The sequence below is a fragment of the Calypte anna genome, chromosome 2, assembly GCF_003957555.1.
Source record: "Calypte anna isolate BGI_N300 chromosome 2, bCalAnn1_v1.p, whole genome shotgun sequence".
Lineage (NCBI taxonomy): Eukaryota > Metazoa > Chordata > Aves > Apodiformes > Trochilidae > Calypte > Calypte anna.
In genome coordinates this window covers 55,721,949-55,737,919 of record NC_044245.1, presented here as the reverse complement: position 1 = coordinate 55,737,919, position 15,971 = coordinate 55,721,949, and the positions used below count along the sequence as shown (strand labels likewise).

The 15,971-nt window shown below is 42.0% G+C and overlaps 1 protein-coding gene across 1 annotated transcript in view; it reads left to right on the top strand.

The window, feature by feature from the left end:
* NEK11 (NIMA related kinase 11) overlaps positions 1 to 1,657 on the top strand; it is an 88,647-nt gene extending 86,990 nt beyond the window's left edge. The window contains exon 18 of the mRNA XM_030444489.1: positions 1,453 to 1,657. Within this exon, the coding sequence (XP_030300349.1) occupies positions 1,453 to 1,657 (205 nt within the window). The remainder of the gene's footprint in view (positions 1 to 1,452) is intronic.
* Positions 1,658 to 15,971: the final 14,314 nt, after the last annotated feature.

Sequence of the window (15,971 nt, the reverse complement as noted above, 5' to 3'; positions counted from 1 at the left end):
TTTATTGAAGATGTCTTCATGCCACAATGGATTTTCTGAAACCAAACCAACCAATTCCAAAACCCCAATATCTTTTGAGACAAATGCTAGTGGAAGGACAGGCTGCTTACCACAATATAACGTAACCAAAATAAGACATTTTTTAATGCAAATTGCTTATATTTCTATAAGGTGATCCCAATTACTCCAGCTCAGTTTCTGTTTATGTAAAGGACCTAATTTCTCCTGAAATGTGGAAGTCTGAAGTTAAAGAAAATCAGATCTCAACTGCTCTAACATATAAAAACTGGATGAAAGAAAATAAAAAGATGAGGCTGCACAGCCAGTCATGGTTTTTTGTGTGTCAGCATTGCACCGGGCTGTGGTACCACTACATTTGCCAGCTCTGTTAATTCAGGTTTATTGTCAAATGTCCTTGACAAATGGCACTCAAGAAGGTGTTCGTGAAACCCATTCAGCCTCAAATCTTCTCAGCCACTGCTTCAAATTCCTCTGGACAAGCCCCCTCTCAGGACAGAACAGGAGAACACGGCAAGTGTGGTTCTGGTCCTGCCATGGACATTGTATGGATGGACCCCATCGAGTTCCAGCAGGAAGCTGGAGGACACCTGACTTCTGGTGTGCATGATAAAGCAATTGTGTTTAAAATCTCTGGTAAACACAGTTCCTGTGGCAGAGCCTCTGATATGCTGGAAGAAAATTAATCCGATATTTTCATAAAAATATTATGAAAAAATCACAGAGTGGAATATTTTATGTTACCTGTGTCTTGTGATACATTAATTTAAATATGTTTGCCTTTAGAAAAAAAAGTTCTTATTCTTTGTCTTGCAGTTAGCAAATGTATCATCTTTATAAATCAACATTAAGATCCTGAGAGTGTATTCATTGCCACTGAATTACAGACCTGTCTTCTGATAAAAGGAGAGTGCTGCAGGAAAAGAAAAAAAATTGTCAGTTAGCTGATGCTGAGCTTGCACAATGGTTTCCTTCTTATTAGGTAGAAGTTAAAGTAAAAAACAAATCCTGAAATGTATTTGTTCACCTAAAATGCCATTGTTGTACAGTTGACTGGCATTGCTTCTTTTGGTTTTAATGCAATCCACAGGAAATAATACATGTGTATGTACTGAGCTTGCTGTAGACAAAATGGTATGTCATGTTCGGCATGAAAAGGATTCTTGGATCGTAACAGCAATGATGGCCATAGTTTCCATTACTTTATTATGGCCAGGTTGTTATGCCAGGCCATATTACACCAGTATAATAAACAATCACAGATAATTTCCCCAGGAAATTTTAATTCCTTGTACACTCAGGAAAAGAAGGTACACTGTTCTTTAATTTTAATCAAAGGTAGCTACAAAATAAAAAAATATCAACGGTAGCTATTGGTTGTATACATAACGTGAATTGATTTTTACTTGACCTTTATGTAATATTTATCCCCAGATCTGCCATTGGGAAGCTGGGAGCAGAGGTATTTGAGGCTGTGTACAGCTATCTCAAGCAAGCAAGACAGCAGAAGGCCAGTGAGGGGGAAATCAAGAGCCACCTGGAAAAACTTGTTTCTAGAGCAAGTGATTGCTTTGAAGTGGATCAGCTTCTGTACTTTGAGGAGCAGCTACAGGCTTCAGAAGCCCATCTTCAGCTGTAAAGTGTGTGGCAGTAACAGGGCTGGAAATGGCAAGGAGGAGTGAAGGTGCTGAGCTGTCTTCTTCAGGTCAGCAAGCAAGCATGGGAGGTATTTGGAGGAACCTACTGAAGGTAACATAGTACATGAGCATGTTCATAAACTGCATTTGAGATTCCAGACCACAATAGGAATTGCATAAATATGGTAGATTATAGGAGCAGGAAGAAGGCCAAATGTTTGTGGCAATGGAGGGGAGGATTCACTTGTCACCAGCATCCCTCTTTAACTACTTAGGGCATAAAGAAAGGTATTTTCCTGGCCTGTGACCAAGCATTGATCCTGCACTCAGAGCATCACTGGCAAAGCTGCCTCTGATGGAAAATTGTGCAGGATTAGACTCCAGCTGCTGTTGATTCCTGTGCTAACTGGTCCTCATGACATCCAAATACATCTTTTTTTGTACTTTGGCAGATTTACCCTTGAACATACAAATGTATGTATGCCAACTCAGCCACTAATTGTCTCATTATTATTCACTGTTTAAAAGAAGTGAATTTAATCTGGGTGACTTCCGAATGAACTGTGAAAAAAGTGCACACACATGCACACCTGTGTATATGCATGCTCACATACACAGAGACAGGTACATATATTCATAGAGGCAGAAAGATGTTTGACCTAGGTATGTGCATGTATAGAAATCGAGGCATGAGGCTGGAATTATAGCTGGCTGTGGTAGGTAGGAATCCATGCTGTGATTGCTGAATTTTAGAACAAGTTCATTGTACACAGATGGAACAATAAAATGAATAATGAGTTTTTTCATTTGAACATGGTTACTGTTTAATTTAATTTTTTTTTTTTAGTGTTTCTGCTTCTTTCTTCATATGCATTATACTTTTGCTCATTTCAACTGTATATATCATGCTTTGATTATATGGCTGATTGGCTGATGTTTTCCTTTTATCCTGTTTGTCTTTATTCTGCATTCTGAGCTCCTTCATTCTTCTGTGTAAAACACAAAGGATAACAATCCTGGCATTGAGCCATTATCATAATCTTTATGTTTCCCACAACTCTAAAAGAACTCAGGGACATAATATGAAAATCAAAAAACATTGCTATTTGACCCAAAGTGAGTTATTTACAGCTAAGGATACCAGTATTAATAGTGAATTAAGCAGTGGTACTGATCCAGCTTTGTCACATACTTCAAGTCAAGTAAGCAAAGCAATCTTAATCTATCTCAGCAGAAACTCAAACCAAGGAACCAAAGCACAGGCCCAGCTAAGGAAGATGTGGCATTATACTTGCAACTCAAAATAATAGGAGATTCTGACATGTCTGATTTCAGTTTTTATTCAGAATACATGGTGTTATAAAAAACAGGAGGCTAAAATCCACTCTGACATTCACCGAAGTAGGGAAATTTTTTTTTCCCTTCTTTGTGGTGTTATAGATCCCACAGGTGGAGAGGCAGTTTGAAGCACAGGTTCTCAGTTTCAATCTCTTTTCTTTCTTCTTGTACTTACGCTCAGCCCTTCTCAGTGTTGTGTCTGTGTGTTTGCTTCCATATCTTTTTTGCACACAACGTCACACAAGACCATTTAAACCCAGAAGTGCCTAAGTGCAAGAAAAAGGAGGACTTACTGGATGTTGCAGGGACTGAGACATTGACAAAATGAACAATAAGTAACTAAATCATGGTAAGAATAATCTCGGAGGTAATCTTCACTACTGAAGTTACTTCTGGCAGAGATTCAGAGTAATTTATCACAAGAATTTCAGAAACAGCCTCTGAGCAATAAACTCCTTTTTATTAATGAGGAGCACCTCAGCAGATTTTTTTATCCTGCAGCATTCAAAAAAAAAAAAAAAAGAGCTGCATAGGAATGGGACAAGGTTTCTAAGGCTTTCAAGACCTCGAGAGATCCTTAAAGGGCAATCTTTAAAGCCTGGAAAACATGGTTTAGCCATGTAAATTACCCTCGGATAAATGGTTGCTCTCTGATGAGCAGCACTTCTGCTTGTTGCACACAAAAATAAACCATGGTGCCTTTTACAGGTACTTCAGTTGCTATTTGACCTTTGAGTCATGCAAAGATCTGCTTTATTGGTTATATGCCTTAAACCACACTTGGGTTTTGTTTTTTTCTGTTGATTGACAGATATGATTGTATCACGCAGCAGGAAACTTTTTGTCTTTGAGCTGTTGTAAAAACTCAGAGATAAATCCCATGGATCTGATGGAAATTTTTACATCACTGTTTCTCTTGAGGGTCACTTCAGAAAAGCATTAGGTTGCATTATATGCCAATGTCTTTACTCTCATTTTCCAATAAACCCCCACCTTTTTCAGATATCGTCCCTTCCAAAATTCTCAGCAAATTGTTTGGTTTGAAATCACATCATCCAGAACAGGCTCAGGTCTTACAACAAGGTCTATCCCCAGCAGAGCTTGATGAAACCCAATGAATTTTGCTTCTGTTGGTCTGCCTTCCATACCCTGGAGGAGGATAGGCATTGAGAATTCAATTTGATGCTTCAGCTTATTAAAACCCATTTCATAGGTTGCAAAAAGATTACTTTTAGTCACTTTTAAAAGGTATTTACAGGAGTATACTGCAGCTGTACAGTAAGTAGCCTTCAGTGGGGATTTGTATGCTATCCCCAGGCTTGTCAAGGTGGGTTTACAGAAAAAATTGACAAGGTCTTTTTTCCAGACAATTGCCATGTTTTTCTATTTGCCAATACAAGAACTATTCTCAGCATGTTAGTAGTATCTTGATAATGTATAGCACACTGGGGGTTTTTTTGTGTGTGTGCTAATAATATAAACCTTTGTTGCATTATGCATGTGTGCACAAACACAGACACACATCTCTCAAACTTTCTCTTGAGGTCTCCATCAGATAAAAATTATAAGAGCCTCCATTGATCCTGCATATTTCAGGAGAAACAGCCTAATGAGAATTTTATAAAAATGCAGCTACATGAATGCAAAATTGTGACAGAGAACAGCTTGCACAGCCTGGGGAAGAGAGGCTGGTGCTGTAGTTAGGCTGTTTCTACTGAGCTCCGAGAAGCTGCACTTGGTGCAGAGCTAAGAATATTAATGTTTAAGCAGTGTTTATTGAGATGCCATACTGATAATCTGTATAGATGATTATCAGATTAATTATTTTTCTCTAATCAAGTTTAGGATAAAAAGAAAGTAGTATTTATTTTAATTAAACATCTTGTACTGAATCGTAAGAGATCATCAGGAGGTCCTTAGAAGTTCAAAAAGTCTCAAGAAAGCAGGAGATGATAGAAGAGTCATTGTATGATGAAGTCCATTAAGCAGTGGTTGAACCCCGTCAGGCTTTTAATAAGCCTTACTCTATCACAAACATGTCAATCTACAGAGAGAAGTGCAGAGTCCTTTTCTAACCTAATACAAAGCATCGATGGAAGGTGAGGAACAGATCAAATTCATTACAGTATCTATTAGACAAATGCAGTGAGTCACCATAAAAGAAAAAAAAATCTTAAAAGATCAGATACTGTGTAAAGTACATATTATTTTTCAGTTCTCTTCTGCTTGGTGGGATAAAAGGGCTGAAGAGGAAGAAAAAGAGTAGAAAAGACTTAGACCCCATCTTTTATGTAAGAAATGCATCACATATGTGAAAACATGAAACAAAAGCAAGTTCATTTCCAGTAAAATCCCATTGCTGGTGGTCATTAGTAGAAAACTAAAAGAAAGGAAAAGGATTTTTTAGTATCATGGATCTTCAGTAATAAAAAAGCAACAGAGATGGTTTTGTGAGAAATAAATGTTAAGACATTAGATTGCTGTGGATAAAGCTTCATAAAAGGTCCCATTTGACTTACATACTTGAACCAAAAAGCTTGTCAAGCATCGGGCAACCTCACTGCTTTTTTATTGACTCCCTTAAAAATGCTAGCAGCTGTACTAGATGCAGAGGTATTGCAAGAAAAGAAAGTTAGGTGAGTAATTATTTAATGCTTTGTGGCCTTGAACCTGGTATAAAGATGATTGAACTATAAAGGGAAAAAGAACATTTGGGTTTTTTGATAAGAAGCGCAACTGTCAATGTCTTTTTTCACAGCTATACCAATTTGTCACAGCAAACAAGAAGTGAATCCTTTTTTAGAAAAAAACTGGCCCGACAGGTAATCCCTAGAAGACATTTGTATCCTCTCTTTATAAGATGAATTATTGGAGTTGTATGATGTCAAAACCCTTCCTGCAGGGAAGGACCATCCTTCCTACAGGACCTGGCTCTGTGGATGCTGTCTTGTGATGACCAACTCTGACATATCCTCAGGACCAGACCACAGGCCTGCAGCTGGCATGGCCAGAGCTCCACTCTGACCACTTCTGGCTCTCCAGGTCTGCCCCTAGCCGGGATGATGGAGCATCGAGCAAATACAGAGGCAAAAGAAAGGACGCAGCAAATTAGATTTAAACATAACTGATCTTAAAGATAAAGACTGATCTGTCAGTGCATGACAGGTGCAACCAGTGGTGTCTGAAGGAATTTACCAGGCAACAGGAAAAAGGAACTAAAATGAGATTCATTTGGAGACAGGAACAATAGGAAGGTAGGCATACTTGGTTTCATATTTTGTTTGTACTTGGTGTTCATAGTATGTCATAAACTGAAAGCTGTAGTCTATCTGTAATAACAACAATGGTAATCTCTAATAGTAACAATAATAATTATGATGTTGAATTACATATATATATATACAAATATGTAAATATGGAACCCACATTCCTTGGTTGGTAATTACTTCCCAACCAAATAAGTCTCAAAATGGACTTGGTGGCAGATGGGGGTGCCCAAGTCTGGGGTCCCAGTGGCAGTCAACACAAACTTTGGAGCAACTGAGCTGGTCCCACTTAGGGAGGCAGGGGGAGGACTCTGTCCTGGTGAACAATGTTCTTCTCCAGTGAGAAAACAGGATCCAGGAGCACCTGAAGCAGGGGGAGCAAAGACAAACCAACAGCCTCCAGCCAGAGAGGGGAGGGGAGGGCTCTCCCAGGAGCCACTTTATGCTGAGCCCCATGGGTAGGAGTGCTGTGATTGGGGTCACTTCAACCACCCTCCCCTCCCATGGGCACAGCTGCCCTCCCATTGCCACAGGCACAGCCCCACAGCAGCGGGGGTGTCCCAGTCCACCCTATAACCATAAGCAATTTTTATCCTGGTCCTCTCAAACCAGGACAAATTCTTATGATAATACAGTCCCCAGCTGCTGATTTGGCTGATGATCATCAGTGCCTGGGAATGATACTTCCATGATGATGAGAAGTTATCATCAGATAAATTACTATAACCCCAGAGGTGCTGGGTTACACATGAGAAGAGCTGGGAAGAGCAAAGAAAAGTTTATGTATAAACTTGTCAGGGGCAGGGTGAGGATGGGACAGAATGGGAGGAAAACAGTTGTAGGCTCCTCCCACTTACATCTTATATCCCTAATTGAAAGCTGGGGCAGGGTGTCTACACAGGTGTGTAGTGAGAGGACAAGGGGAAATGGTTTCAAACTTGAAGAGATTTAAGTTGGACATCAGGAAGAAATTCTTCTCTGTGAGGGTGGTGAGACACTGGCACAGGTTGCCCAGGGAAGTTGTCGCTGCTCCCTCCCTGGAAGCATTCAGGGCCAGGTTGGATGGGGCTTTGAGCAACCTGGTCTGGTGGGAGGTGTCCCTGCCCATGGCTGGGGGGTTGGAACTGGATGATCTTGAAGGTCCCTGTAGAGAAATGAGGCAATCAGGTGTTGCTAATTACAAGGTGGGAGGCGTGAGCTTGTGTTAAGCCCACCTGTGCCCAGTTAGGGCTTACCCCAGCTGCGCATGAGCAGGATTGGGTGACCAATAAAAGGTGAGCTTCCGAATGCATGCTCAGTTCACTTTCAAGCAGCCAGAGGAAGAGGTTAGCTGAGTCTGGAGCAGAAGCACTGAACAAGGCTAACCAAGTCTAAAGGCAGCAAGATCGGAGCACTGTTTGTGCACCTTGGCAAGAACGTCTGTTTGACTTTGAAGTGCTGTGCCCCAAGAAAGGTTCGTCTGCTGCAGGTCCCTTCCAACCTAAACTATTCTGTGATACTATGTTCTTCTCCTCCTAGTTGCTTTATTTTTTTTTTTTTATGTGTATGGGAATAGAAGCAGAGTGTGACTTTCTGAAGGTCCCTGAAGGATCTGGAGTGAGGTAAGGAGTAAAATCCTAGAAGGGTAGGACCTTTGACCTCAAGTTCAGTGATCAGAGCAAGAGAAAATATGCAAATGCTTCTGGTTTCATACAACTTTGGGTCTAGTTTTCTTTTATAGTATCTCTATCATGTCTGGAAAGGTACTTAGTATTTACAGTTAATTTGCCATGTTAGTTTGGTAGACAGGTTTCAGCCTTGAGTTGTTCACAAATGGTTAGTCACAGTCATCTGATTTGCAGCATCTCTGCACCATGTAGCTGGTCACTACCCCATCAGGCCAGGAAGCAGAGATTGGATCATAGGAATAAATTTCCCAGCAGAAAAATCAGTTTAGGAAAACAGACCTCTAGCCATCTGGTTTAAGAGTACACCTCTTGGGTCAATATTTATCCATTCTACTTGATGACACCTGGAGAGGAATTCTCAATGTTTTTCAGCATTCCAGAAATGGACACACTGCAACTATCATCCTACAGATAAAATGGGATCAGTTTTGTTGTCATCTTCACTAATACATAGCTCCCTGTTAGCAACCTACAAAGGCAGTGGTGTGTAAACAATAAAAAATAATATTTCCAAAGAAAAATGGCAAATGGAAAGGTAGAAGGTTACTCCTTTCTATTAATTTTCCTCTATATTGATATATTTTGCATTTAGAATCTGCAGTCTGTCTTAGGGAGTCTGAGAATTTTTCATCTCTGTATATGTATCTATATAGAGAAATAAAGTGTGAATCCATCATGAACTGACTGTCTAATCATATCATCTGTCTACATCTGCACTTGCACAGGTACATATATATATACATGTAGGTATGTACACATCCTTATGCACAACACATCACCAAAACCCCAAGAATAGCTTTTCTCTCTTGATAAACAAAATGGCTTCCAACTGCTCAGAAAAATTCTTCCAAGCAGGTAAATGCACAGCTCAATGCCCAGAAGTCATGATCAGCCCCTACAATGGGCACTGTACAAAACAACCCCACGGTAATCCCAATCCTGGAGACCTCACAGTTGAAGTATAAAGGAGGAAGGTGAATGGAGGATGGCTCAGAGAAGTAGCCTGAGCACATATAGGAAAATGCAGCAACAACGTGGAGTGCTCTTCTTGCTCCTCACTTGACACCATGCTGGGCAGTCAGTAGCAACTTGTAACAGGGGAAAGCAAAACTTACAAAACCATTCAGAGTTTAGTGATAGGTGAAATGAGATTTCAGACAGAAAACCATTATGTCATGAAATACAACTCTGGCTGTGCAAGCGAGTGTGCAAGTGATGGACTACGGATGCAGTGATTTTTGGGCCATAGGTTTATGTCCCAGAGGTGATGGAGTGCTACAAACAAGTTGGGAATCTGTTAATTGCTCTGCTCCCTCCCTTGGTATCTGCTGACCCTCAGGGACTGCCTTTTTGTACCACGGTATGTGGATGTTCTCTTGACTTATAGTATTTCCCTTCAGCATCTCCAGAATGAATTATCTTCTTTTTTTTTTTTTTTTCTCACAGAAGCCTCCTTTTTCTGACAGAGGACACTGTATTGATCTGCATCTCTGAAGGGTCATCACTCTGAGGGTAGGCTTAAATAATGCATTGGGGTTTCCTCCCTCTGCTATCAGTGAGGTCCAGTGAACAGCTCCTTAGAGCTACTTTGGAGTCTTCCTATCTTGAATTGCTTCAGTCATCTTGTCCTCTCCATTCCCCACTTCCTCAAGGACAGAAAGGAAAACAAATTCAATATTCTCAGAGTCTGGAGAACAGATTCTTTTATTTGCTATCCAGCAGCAATCTTTATAATCTAGGCTGCTTCTCCTGATTTGTAGGACGGTTTTTGAATGTGAGCGTTATTTTATTGATGCCATTATGCATCTGAGTCAGTGGCGTACTTTTGCCATCCTTTCCCTGCCAGTGAGGGTTTATTCCCACCTCAAAATGAAGCTTGCTTGTTTTGAGTGCTCTTTTGGCAGGAGCTTGGCTCCTGATGCTGACAGCACGCGCTCCTTTCTCCTAGAGGCCTGATTTTGCCAGTTGCTCATACTGAGAGATGTGTCCTTCTACAATCTGTTGTGGCAACTTGAGGCTCTGTTTCAGGGCCGGGGTGCTCTTCAAACCAGTGGAAGCAAGCACATTGAAGTGCTCCTTCTATCACCTGATGACAGGAACCACCGCCAGGGTGCATCAGACCCATCCAGGGAGCTGGGCAGAACTGGGGTCATCCCCCTTGTTCTGCTGAAGGAGCCCCAGGGATCTGCTGCATCTGAGGTGGTGGGTGTCCAGGAGGCAATGGAGCACTTGTGCCTGGGCCAGAAGGCTTACAAACCCATCCGGATTCATAATCACATTGCAGATGCTGTTTTGAGTTAATACTTTGGTGAGGAGATTCAGGGAGAGGCAGAAAACGAATTCTCATGAAGACAATGAGTCTCCAGACTACCTAATGACTACTTAATGAGTGTCTAAGCACTGCACTATTATTGAATTTTAATTGCCTTCTTTTGAGCTTTGTGCTATGAAATGAAAAAAAAAAAAAAAAAAGGAGCAAATGCTACACATAATGAGGGTGGATGATTAAAAAGTAATACCTAAGAGGCGTTTGTGGAAAAGACCACAAGAATAATGTAACAAGAGAAAGCACTGCTGCAGTGTCTGCCACCTCCTCAGATAAAAAGTACATTTTTGTGGCTATTAAAAATAGAACTTGTTTTCAGCATGATCTGGCAGAAACATATATTACTGTGTATCAGTGAGGTAATTAAAGTTATATTAAGTGAAACACTGGCTAATTACCAATGTATGGAAAATCCAATCCACATCACTGGGTCAGCCCAGATGGGCTTTCCAGAGGCTGCTCTTTGGTATTGTGCCCTTACTCATGTCTGCTTAGATAATTTTCCACAGTACTGAATGAACATGCATTACTTGAATAGTACACAGCGGGAAGAGACAAATGAAAGGAGTCAAAATGAACTCAAATTCATCATGCATTTAGACACATGTTTAGCTTTGAGAACCAGCCTCAGTTCTGCATAATTGCCAGGGGAGCAGACAACAATGGGGAGAAACATTTGACAGTGCCATAGCCTGGTGCTCTGATCAGCTGAACTAAATTAATACAGGAATATAGAATCAAAAGATACATTAAAGGAAACTGAAGTTTGCATAAGATTAAATAGAGTCCTATAAACGGAGACTGACCTCCTCTTTTCAATTTGTTTTATATGTTCATAATGTGCCTAAATATAAAGTGCAGCCAAGTCCTGAAGAGCAGAACATCCTTTTCAGGTGGGTTAGTTCCCTTTGCCTGTCTCACCATACTGAGCTGCAGAGTTGAACATTGCAGCCTGATTTTTTTTTTCCCCTCTGCTCTAACAAGCTGTAGCTTGTAGTAGTAGTGTTTGATGTTGTGACATTGGGAACTCCTTCATGAGCAGTGCTGGTGGGAGTAGGAGCATCTTTAATTAGTTCCTTCTTTATACCTGAAAATGACCTATAGCAGCATTTGGCCATATACCAAAAGAAGCCCCCATAAAGATAGATGGCAGAAAACCTAGGGTTTTGGGGGACAACTTTCAGGCAATTCCTTAATTTCACATTTTCAACTCTGACGGGTGAGCATTTGTGGGGTGTTTGAACTGGAGCAATGGAAAACTCTGTTCAAGTGTTAAGGAATCATTTGTTTTGATTGTTTCTTTTCCCTGTCACATCTTTCATCACAGGCATCAATCTGACAGGTCTTGGGTACAGCTTTTCTTTAGCTTTCCTCCTCTGAGGTTTCTGGTAGCTATTAATGAAGCATCTAGGGCTCCAATGTTTTCATAAAGAAAATGAACATTTTCTTCTTCTCTCTCTCTTTTCCTGTCTACATTTATTTGGCTCTAAGACTTCTCATGAGTAGGTTTGGTGTACTGGGTGCCCATGTCCCTGTAATATTTCTGAAGATTCCCCCTTTGGAAGACTCCTCACAGGCATAAAGCTCATGGGTACAATTTTTCAGAAACTTTGGATCACTTGTTACACTTGATTTATAAACAGCTACTTCTTAATGGCATCAGAACTGTATTTCTGTCACATCCATTTCCTTTTCCCTTGTTTTCCCCTTCCCCTCCCTTTCCACTTTCCTCTCCCAGGAAAAGACCCTTCTTTCCTTCTCTTCTTTTTTTAAGATCTGAACTTTTCCTGTACTCTTTCCAAGAGTTCTCTAGATTTTAAATTAATTTTGAAATTTTGTTTAAAAATTACCAGAATTCTTCATAGGGCTGAAGGACAAATATCAAGTGATGCTACAGAGCAAAACAAAAACACTGTTGAAGCTAAAGAGACAATGCAAATCATCAGAGAAAGAAGTCAAAAAAAGCACTAGGTTTTTAGCTATCAAAAGAAGGAACAGGTTTTGAAGATTCTTGCCACATAATGAAATACCTGAGAGGTTATAAGAACAATGGGAAGCATGATTTAGGCATTATTCTTACAAAATAAATCTACAGTATTTTAGTACTGTCAGTCCCTGAATCTAATTCTTTGCGATCAAACTACTTATTTATCACTGCATTTACATTCAGAAAAGATAGGAGAAAGGTCATCTTCTTATTGTCATCTAAGAAAATACACAATTTTTCAATTATTAATGGAAATATTTAGCAGCAAAAAAATGGAAGACACTAAAAGTCTGGACAGATGACTTTCAAGAAAAATACTTTTCTTCAGGATTTATGTATTTTTTCTAGCAAACAAAAAGAATTTGAAAATGCCTGAAGTGTAAGATGCATCAGCTGATTGTGTGAAAATGAGCTTCAATCAAACAGGCTTTGATTTCTCAAAGAGAACAAGGCACACTTCCAACATATTCATTTGCAATCAAAAAGCCCAGACAGATTTGACCTTTTTTTTTTTTTTCCAGCAACAGATTCAGGGATTTGCAGAACCGGAGGCTGTGTTGATTTAACGACAATTCCCATGAATTGTAATGAATGAATTATAATGAGACATGTTCTCACACCCATGAACATTTCCATTTTTCTACAGTAGTGCACCAACTCACTAAAAGCTCCCCAGAAGCAGGGAAAAAATACTCCCCGTGCAGTCACTAACTAGAAGAACCACGGATTTTCTTGTGTGGGCAAAGTCTCAGGTCTGTGGTGACAGGACCAGGTAGGACTAACAACAGGATCTTTGGCCAAAATAGGTGTCAGTCCCATCTGCACCTGTGAGAAGTGCAGGTGCTATGGTGATATGAATGTGGGACCTGAATGCAAGACCAGAATGGCAGAACACCGAAGGCAGAACATGATGCCAGCATGCTTGCTCTGCTGGGAAATCTCATTGAAGAATTGGTGAAAGGAGACGATCAAGGGAAATGGACTCACAAGGACAGATGTGGTGTGATTTTCTTGGATTGCAGAGCAAGGAGACTCAAGCATCTGGTTCATATGGTGAGGACAGAGTAAACCTGCTGCCTGACAGCCCCCAGAGTGGGGGGTCTGTCCAGCCCAGCACCAAGATCCTGGGCCAGCCCAGGGTTTTTCAGGCTTTTTTTTTTTTATTGAGACCCCAAAGAGTAAAACTTCAACACTGGTTCTACTTGTGGAAAAGAAACCTTTGTGACTGCTCCATGGTGACTGCCTTTCCCAGCTACCAGCAGCTCTCCATCATTCCAACAAGGCCACAGAGACTCACAAATGGAGGCAGAGCTTGTAGCAAGATATGAAAGGTTATTTTTGCTGTTCGGTGCTAATGGCTTTCTGCATTGTGGTAACCAATTATCCCCATTCCTTGTGCCTTTTGTCAGACCCTTCTCACAGATCTGTCTCAGCTCACTGTCACCAGAGACTGGAAGCCACTTACGGGTGCCACTACCTACACACAAGTTGCTAATTATAGACTAGGAGCAGAAAGAAGGAGCCAGGTACATTATGAATCTGTTTTGATTAATGAGCAAGCTGAGAATTTCCAATTATGCTCTGGATGTTGGCAATGGATTTGCTTGTATCCTGGCTTCTGTTTCGGGAACGAGTACAGCAGTCCTGCTGGGTAGTTGTGTGCTCCCACTGGGAGCTGGGCTTGCATTGATTAGACTACAGGTATGGAACTCTGAAAGCAGTACACAGTGTGCTTAATGTTGTGTGCCATTGCTGCCTGCTTGGCCTTTAAACACACATTAAAACCCACTAGCCTGCAGACTCATTGTGGAAGCAAGACAAAACTCCATTTAATGGTAAAGTGAGCTTTAGGCATCTGTTCTCTAAAAGAGCTCTCACTCTTCATTTATAACTTTCCAATTTTCCTTGTAGAAGTTCCTGTAACTTTCCTTGTATAATTTGGCAGAAGTTGCTGGCTATCCAGGCAGAGCAATAACTTCTCAGTCACTGCTGCTCTGTCTGCTGTGGGCTTAGTGGGAAGGAATATTTCATTCCACTTGGGCCATGCAGTTCCCCTGGACTCAGTAGATTATAGAATCATGGAATGGTTTGGATTGGAAGTGACCTTAAAGATCCAGACCAGTTCCAACCTCCTCTGCCATGAGCAAGGACACCTCTGAGGGACACTCAAGGGCAGTAAGCTGAAAGGGGGTTGTAGCAAGGTGGGTGCTGGTCTCTTCTGCCAAGTTGCAAGCAATAGGACAAGTGGAAATGGCCTCTGGTTGTGCCAGGGGATGTTTATATTGGATATTAGGGAAAACGGCCTCACAGGAAGTGTTGCCAAGCACTGGAACAGGCTGTCCAGGGAAGCAGTTGAATCACCATCCCTGGAGGCCTTTAAAAGACCTTCAGATGTGCTGCTTAGGTCCATGGCTTAGTGGTGGACTTGGCAAGGTATTCATTTAACAGTTGGATTCAATGATCTTAAAGGTCTTTTCCAGTCAAAAAAATTCTGTGATTTTCCAAAGGATGCTGGTCAGAGAAGTGACAAGGAGTGCTCTGCAATGTTGAGGTCACAGTGCCACCATCCAACAATGCAGCAGTCACAATGCCCCAAGGCAGTATAAAGGAGCATCCTCCTCTGTCCCACTGCCTGTGCTGGCCCAGCAGGCAGCCTGAAGACATCCAAGAGGAAAGCCTACAGGAGGCAGTGGAATTACTTGGAGGGAGGAAGAGTGGAGGCTGGAGGAGGCTGCTGGAGATTCCCTGCTTCAAGGCCAGCTCCTGACAGGGCCACATTCAAAGGCCATTGGATGGATGGAAATGCTGCTTCAGCCCTCAGGGAACAGATGGCAGCTCCTGAGGAGATGAGAAGAATCACCAAGACCAGTGGCAAGATCAAGGGAATGACTTCTGGAGGAGCACACAAGGGAGCACTGCAGAGCTGTCTGGTTACATCCCCTGCAAAGCCAGGGGCAGCAACTGTAAGAAATGTGATGCAGAGATGTTTCTAGGGCTCCCCACGCTCTCAGGAACCCACGGGTGTCCTGCCAGGTGTGAGAAGGATGTTTCCCCCAAGGTCGATCAGGCTGCAGGTTTGTGGCCCCTGTGGAAAGCCCCCAAGATGACTCCAGGCTGAGTGAGAGGAGGGCTTGGGCATCATCTCCTGGGAGTTGTGGGCAGGCTGTGGGAGGGGAAGCAGGTCTTGCTCAGATGCTCAGGGAGCAACTGATCGCCAGTGCTGCTGGGGTCAGGAAGGAATTTTCCCCCGGGGCAGATTGGGCCTCAGCCCAGGGGTTTTTTTGCCTTCCTCTGCAGCATTGAGCATCACCCTGTAGTGAAATGAGGCAATCAGGTGTTGCTAATTACAAGGTGGGAGGCGTGAGCTTGTGTTAAGCCCACCTGTGCCCAATTAGGGCTTACCCCAGCTGTGCATGAGCAGGATTGGGCGACCAATAAAAGGTGAGCTTCCGAATGCATGCTCAGTTCACTCTCGAGCAGCTGGAGGAGGAGGAGGTTAGCTGAGTCTGGAGCAGAAGCAAGGCTAACCAAGTCTAAAGGCAGCAAGATCGGAGCACTGTTTGTGCACCTTGGCAAGAACGTCTGTTTGACTTTGAAGTGCTGTGCCTCAAGAAAGGTTTGTCTGCTACATCACCCCTTGTCAGGGCTCTTCCAGTCCCTTCTGGCTCACTGACTGCTGCTGCACGTGCTCCATGAAGGTGGCCTCTCGTGCCCTGCAGCTGGGGGGAGGAA